The 14,673-nt window shown below is 42.0% G+C and overlaps 2 protein-coding genes across 3 annotated transcripts; one reads left to right on the forward strand and one right to left on the reverse strand.

Moving 5' to 3' along the window:
- The first annotated feature begins 30 nt into the window (after positions 1-30).
- On the forward strand, positions 31-8,027 carry naa35 (N-alpha-acetyltransferase 35, NatC auxiliary subunit). 2 transcript variants are annotated; one of them, XM_068760972.1, is made up of 23 exons: positions 31-72; positions 554-682; positions 777-810; positions 1,358-1,472; positions 1,634-1,708; positions 2,005-2,172; positions 2,406-2,472; positions 2,621-2,664; positions 2,769-2,819; positions 3,202-3,285; positions 3,450-3,564; positions 3,722-3,900; positions 4,030-4,089; positions 4,284-4,390; positions 4,500-4,566; positions 5,101-5,199; positions 5,282-5,460; positions 5,568-5,704; positions 5,800-5,867; positions 5,988-6,128; positions 6,227-6,349; positions 6,476-6,556; positions 6,812-8,027. In XM_068760972.1, exons 2-23 carry the CDS (start codon positions 562-564, stop codon positions 6,869-6,871), a joined length of 2,175 nt encoding a protein of 724 aa, XP_068617073.1. In that variant the 5' UTR covers positions 31-72; positions 554-561; the 3' UTR covers positions 6,872-8,027. The 2 variants fall into 2 exon arrangements, with proteins under 2 accessions (XP_068617073.1, XP_068617074.1); XM_068760973.1 differs by lacking the exons at positions 6,476-6,556; positions 6,812-8,027 and having other exon boundaries at positions 6,209-6,271.
- A 154-nt stretch (positions 8,028-8,181) lies between these two features.
- golm1 (golgi membrane protein 1) lies at positions 8,182-14,621 on the reverse strand. Its single transcript, XM_068738338.1, has 11 exons — positions 14,549-14,621; positions 13,662-13,792; positions 13,161-13,340; positions 12,901-12,955; positions 12,678-12,780; positions 12,457-12,568; positions 11,934-12,093; positions 11,537-11,764; positions 10,976-11,125; positions 10,632-10,724; positions 8,182-10,285 (listed from the first exon to the last, which is right to left on the reverse strand). Exons 2-10 carry the CDS (start codon positions 13,788-13,790, stop codon positions 10,633-10,635), a joined length of 1,209 nt encoding a protein of 402 aa, XP_068594439.1. The 5' UTR covers positions 13,791-13,792; positions 14,549-14,621; the 3' UTR covers positions 8,182-10,285; position 10,632.
- Positions 14,622-14,673: the final 52 nt, after the last annotated feature.

The following is a 14,673-nucleotide window of genomic DNA, read 5'->3' on the forward strand; positions in this document are numbered from 1 at the left end:
ATGCGCCAGTCTCTTTCCATACTTGGGGGTGGAAGCCGCATATTAGCTCCATGGTTAGTGTTAAATTCTAAGGTATGTGCTAATTTAGAAAGAAATGTTCCGGTTTTATGACAGCACTTTGGTGTTTTTTTCCTTGTGGAATTAAAATAACCTGTTTATTGGGTGGTATTTAAGCTGTGTATACAGGAAACAGCTGCCGTACATAACATTAGCTAGCAAATTATAGAGCTACTGCTTCGACGTTGGTAATGGTGAATTGTATTTGACCTAAACTTAACTACTCTTATTGTATTTAGTTTTGGGTTACGCTTGTGTATTTGTTTATTTAACTGTTGCTCAGGTTCTCTTTCTGTCAACGAGAATGAATCCATCTTGCTTATAATGTCATTTTATTACTTTGCCTGTATATGATCAGGTATAACTGCTGTCGGTATGTTATAGAATACACGTCACTAAATGCAGTTCTTACCTTTTAATGTTTTTAAATCTGGCTGATATTTTACTTTGTAATAGCTTGAATGCTTTGCCTTTGGTTTTATTTGTTTCTCTTTAGCCTTCGCTATGGTGATGAAGTCAGCGGTTGAAGATGATGATGCAGGCTGGGGCCTGGGTATCCCTGAAAAGATGAAGAACTACGGCAACTGGGTTGACGTTACACATGATTTCAAAAGTGCATGCAAAGGTAGCGGCGAGTGTGTCTGTGGGTCACATGTGAGCCGTGATCAAATGGACTGACATGGTCTTCTTTTCCACTTCCTCATCCTATATTCATGCAGATTTGAACCTTGGAGAGTTGCTTCACGACAAACTGTGAGTAGGACGAAAAGCTTTTGCAAACTCACACTTAAATATGGCCTGTGTGCCTGTGTGCTCACGTTACATTAAACATACACTTTGTGGACAGGAATATTGGGATTCTTTGCCCTTTCACCTACATTCCATTCTACAGTCACGAACATTAATATGGAGTTGATAACAGTACGTATAGAAATTCCATGAAGTGACTTATTATTACTAATTACTATTCTATGTCGTAGCCATGCTTCAGAATTGCCCATTCGTTTTTAAATGTTTGGAATTTTAGTAAAGCATGGAAGTCTGCATAAACACCCGAATGTGTGGATAAAGAGGGGCGTCCCAATAGTTTGGCATTGTTGTGTTGTTTTGTATTTCAGCTGCTGCTGACACAAACTGACGATCACAGATTTCAACAGTCTTTGAAATTGTTTGGCATTAACATGTTCAATGTTAATACTGATATCTGCATCTTGGTATCTTGTTATCAGTCAACCAAGTTCAAGCACCTTTTTAAAATGGACCCAAAAAAATGACACAAAACCTTCTGCTGCTGTGGCAGGTTTGGGCTTTTTGAAGCAATGTCAGCCATAGAGATGATGGATCCTAAAATGGATGCGGGAATGATTGGAAACCAAGTCAACAGGAAAGTGCTCAACTTTGAACAAGCCATTGAGGTACGGTGCCTCTTTCCTCTGTCTAAATAGTTGTCTTTATTTCTTTAAATTTATACCACTGATTGCTTCGTGTGGTTGAAGTTTTACTATAAATAAATACCGATATTTAAAATTCTACCTTGTTCTGTATGATTTGCATGACTTTCTTGTGTTTGTTGTAGGAAGGTGTCATTAAGGTGAAAGATCTTAGTCTTCCTGAACTCATCGGGATCATAGACACATGTTTCTGCTGTTTGGTGAGTTTCACTGTCCAATAAACGGCATCCTGTCTCTGGATATTGTGATTTTAAAGGTTTACATTTACCTGAATGACACTTACGTTTTCAGGAAATATTAAATCCGTAGACGTTGGTTCAGGCTTACACATTTTTTTTTTCTGCCTCAAGATCCCTTTTAATGAACAAACAGACAAACGCCATCAAAAACAGAACCTCCATGGCAGAGGTCACAATAATAACAGAGATGCTTCTATGTCAGAGCAGCATGTCTGCAGTAAATCCAGTAATGTGTGCGTGTTTGTGTGTGTCCCTAGATCACATGGCTAGAGGGCCACTCCCTGGCACAAACTGTCTTCACCTGCCTGTACGTTCACAACCCTGACCTGATTGAGGAGCCGGCCCTCAAAGCCTTTACCCTGGGCATTCTGAAAGTGTGTGACATTGCCCGAGAGAAAGTCAACAAGGCTGCCGTATTTGAAGAGGTAAGCTTTCCACATTCTGTCTGTTGGAGCGTGGTGCGTTTGTTTCATGATATACTGCACTGTTTCAAACCTGGAGAGGGGAAACTAAAACTTGTACTGGATAACACATTAACATTTAAGATGATATGATTCTCCTCAGCCTGCTGAAAATATTTATTTTTAAAGATTGAAATTGGCCATGTAAGCGTCATATTACATCTCTTAATGATGACCTACCTCATATTTGTCTGTAGGAGGATTTCCAGGCCATGACCTATGGCTTTAAAATGGCCAGTAATGTCACAGACCTTCGAGTGACAGGTACAAGTATTGCATTGTAATCGTTCATTATGTCTAGAACGTGATGTTTATGTGGCCTACTGAAGACATTGCATATTAATACTCTTGGTTTAATCTGAAAGGTGCAAAGACAGCTGAAGTCATTTTGGTCATTTGTTCATTGCTTCAGGCATGCTGAAAGATGTGGAAGATGAGTTGCAGAGGAAAGTGAAGGTATATTTATATTTGCTTGTTTATGCCCCAGTCTTTGAAACATCGTAGAAACACGGTTGCTATGAACACGGACTATTACCCCGCTTCTTCTCCTTCTGCCTCAGAGCACTCGCAGTCGACAGGGCGAGCAGCGGAACCCAGACGTTGAGCTGGAGGTACGTCTGCTTGGCTGTTCTCAGCATGTGAGGTTTTCTCTCTAAACATCTTATTTTGGGACGGCATTAGAATGTTCTAATGTGTTTTCCCATCTATCTATAGCAACCCATGGGAATCATATGACCTTCTGAGATTCTATTCTGGGATGTTCAGCTTTTTCATGACAGTAATAATAATAGTGAAACATACCAAGCCTAAAATGGATTTTAGCTCATTATATAATGAAAATGTCAGTCTCAGAAGAAACTTTGTCTTGGTGGTCAAACCTAAAAAAAACAGAAGTCCATAAAATCATCCTTTTGTATTTTCTTGTGTCGTAGTCAAATGTACGAGTACAATTGTAATTGTATTTCATGTACATGTGAGCGTGTTCTTTTCTAGCACCAGCAGTGTTTGGCACTCTTCAATAGAATCAAGTTCACACGCCTTCTTCTGACTGCATTGATCACCTTTACCAAGAAAGAGGTAACTTACATATAAACACTGTCAGACAATGTCCAAGTTAGTATAAAGTATTCCTATACCAAGCAATTGAGAGTACTGCATTGTAGTATAAAGTGCAGTGACAGCCGTTTGTCTGTTAAATCTTTTCCTTCTTTGTTTCGCTGCATGTTCCATCTTTTCTACAGACCAGCTCAGTGGGGGAGGCCCAAAAGCTCGTGGCACAGGCGGCGGATCTCTTATCAGCCATTCATTCCAGTATTGAGTACGGCATCCGATCGCAGAACGATACCACTAAAGGAGGTAGCACAGAGATCACGTCGACATAATACGCATTCTTGTTTTCCATTCGTACAGGTTTGACGACGAACAACAACATCTTCCAGAAGCTTTTCTGGATAATTACTGATATGTTCCAAAGCCCACCCGGTTATAAAGGTTTCTCCTGCTCATGTTGCAGACCACCCCATCATGATGGGCTTCGAGCCCCTGGTGAACCAAAGACTGCTGCCACCTACGTTTCCTCGCTATGCCAAGATCATTAAGAGGGAAGACATGGTGGCTTATTTTGGCAAGCTCATAGAACGCATCAAGACCGTCTGTGACGTGATCAACACCACCAACCTGCATGGAATACTGGTAACCGCACAGTTCCCTTCATATTCTGAACAATACTGTTCAATATGTCATTGTTATTATTTATTTCTTCATGTCTGTGGCACCGTTAGTGATGAAGGCGCGTGAATCTTGTGTTTGTGGTTCCACCAGGACTTCTTCTGTGAGTTCAGTGAGCAGTCTCCCTGTGTGCTCTCTAGATCTCTTCTTCAGGTGGGTTAATGACTGTTGCTTCCTTGCTGATTACTGGTAGTCGCTGCTTTTTTCCCCTAATGATTCCAAAAACATTCCATTTAAATACATTTATATACATGTTACAGGTAATTCTACCTTTTAAAAATGTAACACTTGCAAAAATTCAGTAAATAAGAACAAAACAGTGTTGTTGTTGTTTTTTTTTTATGAAGACAACATTCCTGATCGATAATAAGAAAGTGTTTGGGACCCACCTGATGCAGGACATGATTAAAGATGCTCTCAGATACTTTGTGAGCCCACCTGTCCTCTCCTACAAGTAGGTTTGTCATTGGTTTATTGATTAAACCCTCTACATGAATAATAAATGGGACATTTCATTTGATGGAAGGCATTCTTTTTCATTGTGCGTCTGCCTGTCTGTCCAGGTGTTGTCTGTTCAATAACCATCAGGCCAAGGACTACATTGACTCGTTCGTAACGCACTGCTCTCGGGTATGTTACAGTGCCTCTCGACTTCGCTCTACCTCCCTGACTGTAGTTCTGACACATTTGGCAGCACAGTGGTTAGCACCGTCGCCTCACAGCAAGAAGGTTGCCGGTTCAAATCCAACTGGTGGCTTTTCTGTGAGGAGTTTGCATGTTCTCCCCGTGTCTGCGTGGGTTCTCTCCGGGTTCTCCAGCTTCCTCCCACCACCAAAAACGTGCAACTTAAGTTCAGGTCGTTATTGAAAAAGAGAATTAATTCTCAATTGACTACTTAACTGGTTAAGAAACGAAAAAAATATTTTTGCATGCTTTAAATTTGTATTTGCTCTTTCAGATATAGCATAAATCTACAATGTAATGAGGCGGCCTCAGAAGACGTAGTTTGGAGCTGGTGTCCATTGAGATGGAACCATAATGTGGATTTTAACTTCTCCTGTTATGGGATGAAAGCGTGTGCTATGTTGTTTTCTTCTCACTTAACTGTAAGCCTGAAACGTGGGTAGCTGGTGATGCGTGTTTATGCGTGCGTTCCCCCCACAGCCATTCTGCAGTCTGATCCAGATCCACGGACACAACCGAGCTCGACAAAGAGACAAACTGGGTCACATTCTTGAAGAGTTTGCCACGCTGCAGGACGAGGTGCGCCCGAGCGTCCTCTGCAGATTCTCCTGTTTGTGCTGCACGACTTCCCTGATGAACGAAGCCCTTTTCCGTTCTGCAGGCAGAGAAGGTGGATGCAGCTCTGCACGGTTTGCTAATGAAGCTTGAGCCTCAACGGCAGCATCTGGCCTGCCTCGGCACATGGATCCTCTACCACAACCTGAGGATCATGATCCAGTACCTGCTGAGTGGATTTGAACTGGAGCTGTACAGCATGCATGAGTACTACTACATTTACTGGTGAGAGGACACTTCAGCTCAGCTTGAAGCTGGCGGCAACAAGTTTATAGCACACGCAATTCACTCTGTTTCATCTGCGAATGAATGTTTGTTTTTTTCGACTGTAGGTACCTGTCAGAGTTCCTGTACGCATGGCTGATGTCCACTCTGAGCCGGGCCGACTCCTCTCAGATGACAGAAGAACGGATTCTGGAGGAGCAGCTAAAAGGGCGCAGCAGCAAAAAGACTAAGAAGAAGAAAAAAGGTAGGTCTGGCTGAGGTCTGATTCTCACTGACCTTGAAAATGCAGGTGTGTAACCTTTGATAGATGTTTTATTTCATGCTTGATTTCCTCTCCAGCGCGGCCCCTTAGCAAGGAGACGACCATGAGTCAAGCATACCAGAACATGTGTGCTGGGATGTACAAGGTAGGACAGGGCAGCTAAATGAATATTTAGCTCCTCTCGTCTACTATTGCACACACACACACACACACACACACACACACACACACTATAGTAGTGCCCTCTCTCCGTTTCTATCCTCAGACAATGGTCGCTTTGGACATGGACGGGAAGGTGCGTAAGCCCCAGTTCGAGTTGGATAGTGAGCAGGTTCGCTACGAGCATCGCTTCGCTCCATTCAACAGTGTGGTCACGCCTCCACCTGTGCACTACATCCAGTTTAAGGTACCTCAACGGGCTCACATCGTGTCCGTCCTCATCGTATTCCCCCGCCACGGTTTACCTTTTCATTGTGAACACGACAGTTTTCCTACTCCCCATAGGAGATGTCTGACCTGAAGAAGTACAATCCTCCACCGGGCTCTGCTGACCTTTATATGGCTGCCAGCAAACACTTCCAGCAAGCCAAGCTTATCCTAGAAAATGTACCTAGCCCAGACCCTGAGGTCAGGAAATATTACCATGTCAAACCAGTGGTTGTTTTTGTCTGTTGTTTGATTGCAAATTAAATGGTTCGTTTTGTACTGTGTAGTCTTTTCCATAATCCATAACCAGTTATTGTTTGGCAACAGGTGAACCGTATCCTGAAGGTGGCCAAGCCCAACATTGTAGTCATGAAGCTCTTGGCTGGAGGGCACAAGAAGGAGACCAAGGTAAAACCATATGTGCGTTCCCTGCGTTGCTCTTTGGTTCTCTGAATGCAGACAAGTTGTGTTAAACTGCAGTATTAAAGGAAACAATTAAAATCCTGAGGTGAAGCATTAAAAGTGGGTCGTGTGTATGCAGCGGTGTTTGGTTGACACTTTTTGGGATCGGCCTAACTAAAAGTTGGTTCATTTATCTTTTTAAGCAGCCTCCATATTTCTAAAACTTCACTGGAGTAAAATATTTGATCTCTGCATCCCCAGGTCCTTCCGGAATTCGACTTCTCAGCACACAAATACTTTCCTGTGGTCAAGATTATCTGAGTCTGCTCTGCAAGTGTTTGTTAGCTTCATCGGGAAGACCATCAGCCATAAAGACGACCGTCATCTGAACAGGGGGGACAGCGGCCCGATCCAGTCCACGCCTGAACAATATGTGTGACACACCCAGCTGTAAAGTTGTGCAAAAACGTTCCTTTCACCTGACTGAGAGATGCGACACCAGAAACCACATCAGGAAGCGCACAGCTGGCTCCAAAGGAGTGACGCTATCCCATCTGCATTCTGCAATCAACGGGCCAATGCAAGATTTGATGAGTTGCCTGCAGAACAGTCTTCAGGATACTGGTGTACGTCATTCACACCTAAGAAACCTTCGCATGTGTTCATGTTGTTGAGTGAATGAAAAGGCTATCGGGCTTCGTCATACTTTGCACCACCTGTTCAGAGATGCATTTTAACTTGACTCTTGGCAAGCAGCGGCACAGCACAGAGACTTTCCATGCCAGCGACCCGTCTGAACTGCTTCCTGAAACCAACACCAGCGGTCTGAGAAGCTAGTTGCACATCTCAAGAATACAATAAAGCCTGTTTTGATTGGGGGTATGCTGTTATTTAATTGTTTGATGGAAAGGAATTTCAAGTTTTTAGACAATAGGTTCAGGATACTCCAAAATCTATAAATTATCTTCTAGATACGGATAGGAGTTAAATTACAACAGACAGGTTAGTACGTTATCAAAAGTAAATGGCATTCTGATTCTATCGCATTTACAAAAAGGCAGTACGCTTTGTCCTTTGAGTACTACCGGAATGTGAAAGCAGTAAAACTAGACGGATATTTCGCATTCAAATCACAATAGACAAATAACCTCTGTAAGGTCGTGTCTTATGAATGGAATAAATGGTTTTACAGGAGGAAAACAAAAATTCCTTACCATGTAGCTGCTAGCTAACCAGTCGAATATAGTGGTGACTGGAAAGCAGCAGAAACAGGTGGTTGTGGAAGAGTCGGGAATAACAGCTCACAGAAAAAGAAAAGGTTGCAATGCACAATGGGCCGAGGGAGCATTTGGCACAGAGGTGTAGAACAGGATGGGAATCCAAACTGGTGCAGCTCCAGAAGAGACTCGTCACAGGAACATCAAAGCTATAACGCCATCATTTTAACAGGAGACAATAATCATCTGTACTAATGGTTTGCAATTAAAAACTAAATGTTTGCTCTTGGATGGTTTTATGTCAACCATTAGATTTCATTTCCCATTTATTGTGCTCATATTTATTTGGAGGGATATACCATTAAACAATGCTGGTTAAAGAGTAAATTCAAGATGAAATCATGACATCAGTGGTAATAAAAAGTATTTTATTTATTTATCTATGATCAATAAAGTCCACGATCAGCAGTTCAGAATAAAATACAAACATGACATCACCAAGAAAACATTCATTAATATTTATCCATAATTATCGAACCTTCAAAAAAAAAAAGTGACTTTACAATAGGCTGACAAGCTTTGTGGTGTAAAGTTAACAAAAACAGTTACAGCAACTTTGACAATTAAATTATTAAATAAAATTATTTAGAATCTCAAGAATATTTCCCCTACCCGATAAACAATTAATCTGAAATCAGCATTCCTAATCCATGAAAAACATTAAATCATATGCAGGATATAAAATAAAAAATTGTAAAATTGTCGCTACTTAGATAAAATACATTTAAATTTTGAAATCTCAAAAGGAAAAAAAAAAAAGGATTTTTGCACTTAACATGTTGATCAAAACATCTTACAAAATCAAAAAAGCATGACTTTTTTAAAACTATGATAATAACAGTATGTATATAATTACATCAATGGGACCTTTAGAGCCCACAGAACATGAACAATGCTTCACATGGTCTGTTCTGTAAATGCATCTTCCAAACCAAGTTTTGAACTCTGGCTCAACCTTTTTTTTTTTTAAACACAAAATCCAGGTCTTTTGTGTTCCTTAAGTGGACTTTTAACTTTTACACCTTAAGTGGAGACTTAAGGAACACAAAAGACCTGGAGTCAGTCAAATTCAGAAAATTATCTTCAGCCTCATCTTAAGACAAAAGGGCTGAAGATGTTTGAGATCAAATAAATAGACAATCATTCAATGATCAAATGTAAAAAATACAAACAAAAAATAGAGTTACTGTCGGTTTTTAATCAAAATCACCATAAAAAAAAAATTAGGAAAGAAATATTTTTTGTTTATGCTAACCTCCACAATTTCCACTTTCACACAGCTTTAAACGGAACTACATGTTAGCACAGCTTTAAACGGAACTACATGTTAGCACAGCTTTAAACTGAACTACATTTTAGCACAGCTACAGAATAGTTCACATCTGTTGGTTTTGAGGTGCCCTGAAGTCAAACACGCCGCTCCTTCTTCAAAGACACGTCCTTCATATTCTTACAGCAGCTTGAGCAACCGACCTCAAAAATCTAGGACAAAAAAATGACCAAGACATTCTTTAAAAAAAAAGAAAAAAAAAAAGACTGTTGATCTGCAAATATTCCCTTCTTATAGTTAGTTTTTTTCATATACTAATCCCACATCAATAATGTCTAGCTGTATCGTTTCACGTGTTTAAAATTAAAAAGTATACAATCCACAGGATAAATTTGACTGCATGCACATTAAGATAATTTAAATTATTATTCCATCTCCATCTCCATGAGACTCAAAATAAGCTCTCTTTCTTTTATTTTCATTCACTTCAATTGAATGGGTTTCACATTAAAATGGCACAGGACCAAACATAAATCTGGACGACACTAGAATCTCTTCGCATTTACTTTGTGGAAAGCTTTGCACAGTCACGAGTTCACGACAAATGTTTAGACGAGACGGCAGCAGCTTAATGTGCTGCGCTGCAGAGGCCTCTGATGGATGACTCCTGCCTCGGTCATATTTCACAGCCCATAACCGAATAGGGTTCTGGCCATTATCACCACTTGTTACTGCCTTCAAATTAAAGTCATTACACAGCGAACATAATAGGACACCTAATTATTACATCATAAAAACTGATTTCATGGTACATTGAAAAGCAGAGAGGGTGGGTGATTTGAAATTACTAAATCAAACACTAATAATGAACGCGAGTGCAGGCATGACCCTGAAAGCACCTCGCGGGGGGGGGGGGGGCATAGTGAATTACATTACAGCACACACTTCCCAGATAATTGCATTTTTCAGTCATTTTTCTCGTGTTCGCTTCAGAACATTGTGTACTGGATGGGAACTTGTAAATATCTTGAACTCAGAAAAGCTTAATAAATGAACTGGTCGACCTTATTGAACCTTCTGGTTTTGTATTAACACTTTTGGGTGGGCTGCATTGACCCGACGTGCAGGCGTGCACGGCAGGCCTTGCTTCCGAGGCGACAGTGAAAGTGGCATTTTCCAATTCCAGTCCTGCAAGACAAATTCAACAATCTGCTAAGAACAGGCAATTTTGTGTTTATATTTTCTATCAAATGATCGTTGCTGGCCTATATTACAGCTAATTGAAAAGGTAAAGAGCTACAAACAGACAATGTCTAACTGCTTCCATGCTCAGCTTTCCTCTGACGCTTCCCCCACTGTGTGCATGTGTAAGTGAGTCCCGATACGTTGTCTTACAGGCAGTTGTAGAGTGATGATATTATCACCTTGTCTTTTTTTAAATGACACAGGTCGTAAGAGTTGTAGAAAATTAACAAGAGGCGTAGCAAGAAAGCAAATAAATGGGAATGAGGAGCGCGTCGTGTTCACCGTGTACCTTAGATTTCAGCAAGCTCAGCTTGTTTGTCAGCTTCAAACTCGCCTTCATTCTCGTCGTCGCCGTTGTAGTTGGCCAGCTCTTGTTCCAAATCTATCAGGAAACATAAATGCGGTTGGTTGTTCACGCGAAAGACACGGCAATCACGTTTTAGCACAGTGCTTTGATGAACAACTATCCCTCATTCAAACATTATCTCTGGCCATGAAATGGTCAACTCTATTTTAATGAACTCAAAAGTGGAGATTAAAAATGTACTCCGTCGCCCAAGGTTTCTCCCAATACACACACACACACACACACACACACACACATGTCCAGCTTTGAGCTATACAGGTACATACCTGTATTTTCAGGCTGTTTCTTCTGCTCTTGTTTCACTAGATCTCCTCCTCCTACTACTCGCTCATCTCCCTCATATTCATCTGGCTCCTGAAGTTTCTGATGTTCATCGGCCTTTGCCTGGCCAGTCAGCATACCGTCGACTGCAGGATCTAATTCCGGAGACCGAGGGGGGGGGGGGGTCACAATCTCTTCAGTGAGAATAAACAAATCATCTTGATATGCTGCCCCAATCATTTTTTATTTATTTTTTTCCCAATCAACGCAGATGACTGTGTTTGTGTTTCAGTGTGTTTGTTGGACGTCAGGGGGACGTGGTGGTAGAATATTTTTAAGCTTTGCATGCCTCACTGATGAAGATGAAACAGTCCTAGAGTTCTTTTGTTCTACTGTGCCACTCTATTCCCTTATACTAGTTGTTGCACCATGTCATATTAATTGTCCCGTTGCAGTTTTTGCTTCTTTGATGCACAGGAAGGAAAAGTAGAAAAGCAGCTGTGACACGATAAGTACTCATGTCTTGAATTGAGTACAAATGCGGCACAAAAATGTCAATTCTTTACCTTCCATCTGGGCGCCCTCTTCATGAGTATCCATCAGTTCCATCCCTTCATCCTCAGTCAAATTATTCTCCAAACGTTTACTGACATCTGCCTCACCCTCCTTTTTGGCAACAGCGTCCTCTGACAGTTGCAAAATATCCTGCTTGAGAGCAACAACAGAGGTAACAGGGGGGGGTTCCTTTTTAGAAGGTTTCTTCACCGGAGGCAGGTCCACAGGGGCATTGGGACCTGAGAAATAGAACCCCCCCCAAAGAAAACACACAGCAATGGGAGGGAGGACAAAAGTTATCATTTGTGCACATAATGACATGTACAGACATGAATACACAAGTATATTCATAAATATTATGGGCCTTTGGGTGTTTTTGTATATTAAGCCCATAATCCGTCTTTTTACCTTTTTCCACAGTAATGTCATTGGTCAGTAGTTCAGGTTGTCCCTCCTCTTCAGGCTGAGAGAGGCCTGGTGTGAGAATGACATCAGTCGACGTCTTAACGGCGCTAGTCACAGTCCCGACATTCTCACCCTCTTTTATTGCTCCTTCTATAGTATTTTCCTAACGAGGAGAAAACTGCATTACTTTATACGTCATCTGAAAAACAGCTGGGTGGGCAATGAATGCAGGTAGTCTGTTTATGGTTTTTCTACGTCAGCAGTTGCAACGTCAGTTCCGTTTCTGCACTTGCATGCAGACAGACTACAAGAAAAGGAAATGAAACTGCGGGCGTAAGGAAGAAAGGTTGAAACACCACTATCCTCAAGAGTACTGCTGTACTCTGAATAAATGTAAAGGTATGTACCAAGGATGAAAAAAAAGAGTACCAATGAAAAGATCTCTCTTCATAAAGCCAATACTGTTCAATATAAGATCGGGTTTTATTAACCCTCTGCCCTCTGTCACACTGGAAAGCCTTCTTACATGCGAGGAGGCCTCCGGCTTCTCAGCGTTCTTCTGAGCTTCCAATTTAGCAGCAGCTACTCGCTCATCACACAACTTCTTCTGGGTCAGGACCTGGGAGTTACAATGGGTCCTACACAGACACACACACACACACACACACACACACGTTTGCTGGACTTGAGCAGCGGCAGCTCATGTACACTATGTGTATTTGGAGCATACTCCTCTCTTTTTCTTACATGTCAAAAGTGAGTTTGTCATTAAGGGTTTTGATGTTGCCTTGGCAACCTTGCAGCTCCTTCTGAAGCCTCCCCACGTCATCGTTTAACTGATTTAGCTGACCTACAGTGAATATGAAGAGCCACATAATGAATGAAATATTATTTTCTGTACAAATTTGTCTGAACACAATGTACTGTACTTAAAAAAAAAAAAAGATCTTAACATATTGTGGTTAGTTACCTTTGAGTTCCTCTATGGTTTTGGAACTGGATGAAACGTTCTTCTGCATTGTTCCCTAGAAGCGCAAACAAAGCAACGCTCGATGTTCACAGTCAGTTTTTCATAAAGCCAAACGTAAACCAGTGAGGAAGTAAAAAATAATACAAATGTATCTGCCCCCAAAAGCCTTTCTGGCTCTAGTTTCATTAGGGCGCTTTCACACTGCACCAATAGGACTCGGTACCCCCGAAGCTTATTTAGCATTAGATGTTGGTGTTCACCTTCTCTTGGCTACAGAGGTTCTGGGCTCCATCTAGCTGTCTCTTGTACAGACTCTCCAAACGGGTCATCTGCAGTTTCTGTCTCTGGATCTCCTCCTGGAACTCATTCTTCTTTATCTCTGCTACTCCTCGCTCTGCTGCCCCCCGTCGCACCTGGCCTTCCAACTCGTAGAGCTTAGTCTAAAACACAATCACAGAGAGGGTCAAGATTAATTCAGGTGACTTAGTTTTAGGTCAATGACATTTACCCCCACGTATAATGAGGATGATGTATTCCTGTACTGCAACGCAAAAAAAAAGCAAGGTCCTGGACGTAAACCAAAACCCACTGAAATGTTGAATAAAGTGAATCCTGGAAAAATTAAATAAGATAAGAACTGTCATTGCAGAATTGTGTTTGCAGAATACAAAGCAGCCTTTCTTTGGGAACAGTGACACTTGCATTGGCTACAGTAAGAGCATCACAGAAAACACAAATCCACACACGCTTCATGCGCCTACCTGTAGCTCCAGGTTGCGGGAACTGGACACCCAATAGTTGAAGCCCAGAAGTAGAATGCAGGCAATCAGAGCTCCTATCATCAGAGGGGGTGACCTCCCTCCACGTCGCCCGTTCCCCAGCCCGCCCATGGCTGTAAACAAAGTGACCCCGGCAGCAAACTTTCAATTCATTCTACTTTATGAGCCTCCCATTTACATGTTCTACTTAAACTCTTGTTTGCACCGATGGAAGACCAATCTCAAGCCAAATGTAGAACAGAAAATGTCTGAGGAAAGATGCACAGAAAATGTTGCAGACTGCTTATGCACACCGATATTTGATATTTACTCAGCAGCATGAAGGTGGTTCCCCATAAAGCCCCCCCAGGATCATAACGTGGCGATCCACACTGCGGACATTCCGCTGAGATTCTTCGTGCAGACAAATAAACAGAGACGCTAAAGCTAATGTTGTTAGCAGTGACTCTCCAGCCGACGGGGAGTCGCCCTCGGCTGCTAATGACAAAGAATTGCGCTTAAATGAGCAAATGTCGGGGTCTGCTTACCAAGCTGCGCAGCGCACCCCTAAGAGAAGCAGGTTCTCTCCAGGGAACCGCCACCCCACAGCCCCCCCAAGGGCACCACTAAACAGATAACCCGAAATGCTAATCATGTCATCGGGCCAGGTGGAGCTTTGGCTGGAAGTCTTCCGACAGATTACCCCTGTCGCTCACGTTATCTGATAACATTGTGCGCGTCTTGTACAAATATAACAAAACAAATGCCATCCTAAATATGATAATGAACTAAACGTGATTTATCGCGTGAACGCGAGACCAACCAGTCACTCTGACGCAAGCTAACCGCAGGCTAACTAGCTATCGATACTAGCGATAGCACCAACTTACCCGAGAGTCACAAAGCAGGGGGATAAATGTTCGACCCACGGAACACGGTGGGGCTCCGTGACTCGGTGTCGCCGTGATTCCTCGGTAGTCGGTAACTAATAGCGCATTACCGGCACAGCCGTACG

The sequence above is a fragment of the Brachionichthys hirsutus genome, chromosome 4 (assembly GCF_040956055.1).
Source record: "Brachionichthys hirsutus isolate HB-005 chromosome 4, CSIRO-AGI_Bhir_v1, whole genome shotgun sequence".
In the NCBI taxonomy this organism is placed as follows: Eukaryota; Metazoa; Chordata; class Actinopteri; order Lophiiformes; family Brachionichthyidae; genus Brachionichthys; species Brachionichthys hirsutus.

Coding starts and splice junctions, on each gene's coding strand:
- naa35 (XM_068760972.1), top strand. CDS start 562: ATGGTGATGAAGTCAGCGGTTGAAGATGATGATGCAGGCTGGGGCCTG. Junction 811..1,357: donor GAGTTGCTTCACGACAAACT/GTGAGTAGGACG, acceptor CTGCTGTGGCAG/GTTTGGGCTTTTTGAAGCAA. Junction 4,567..5,100: donor TCGTAACGCACTGCTCTCGG/GTATGTTACAGT, acceptor TTCCCCCCACAG/CCATTCTGCAGTCTGATCCA.
- golm1 (XM_068738338.1), bottom strand. CDS start 13,790: ATGGGCGGGCTGGGGAACGGGCGACGTGGAGGGAGGTCACCCCCTCTG. Junction 12,094..12,456: donor AGCCGGAGGCCTCCTCGCAT/GTAAGAAGGCTT, acceptor TCTCCTCGTTAG/GAAAATACTATAGAAGGAGC. Junction 11,126..11,536: donor AGAGGGCGCCCAGATGGAAG/GTAAAGAATTGA, acceptor CTCCGGAATTAG/ATCCTGCAGTCGACGGTATG.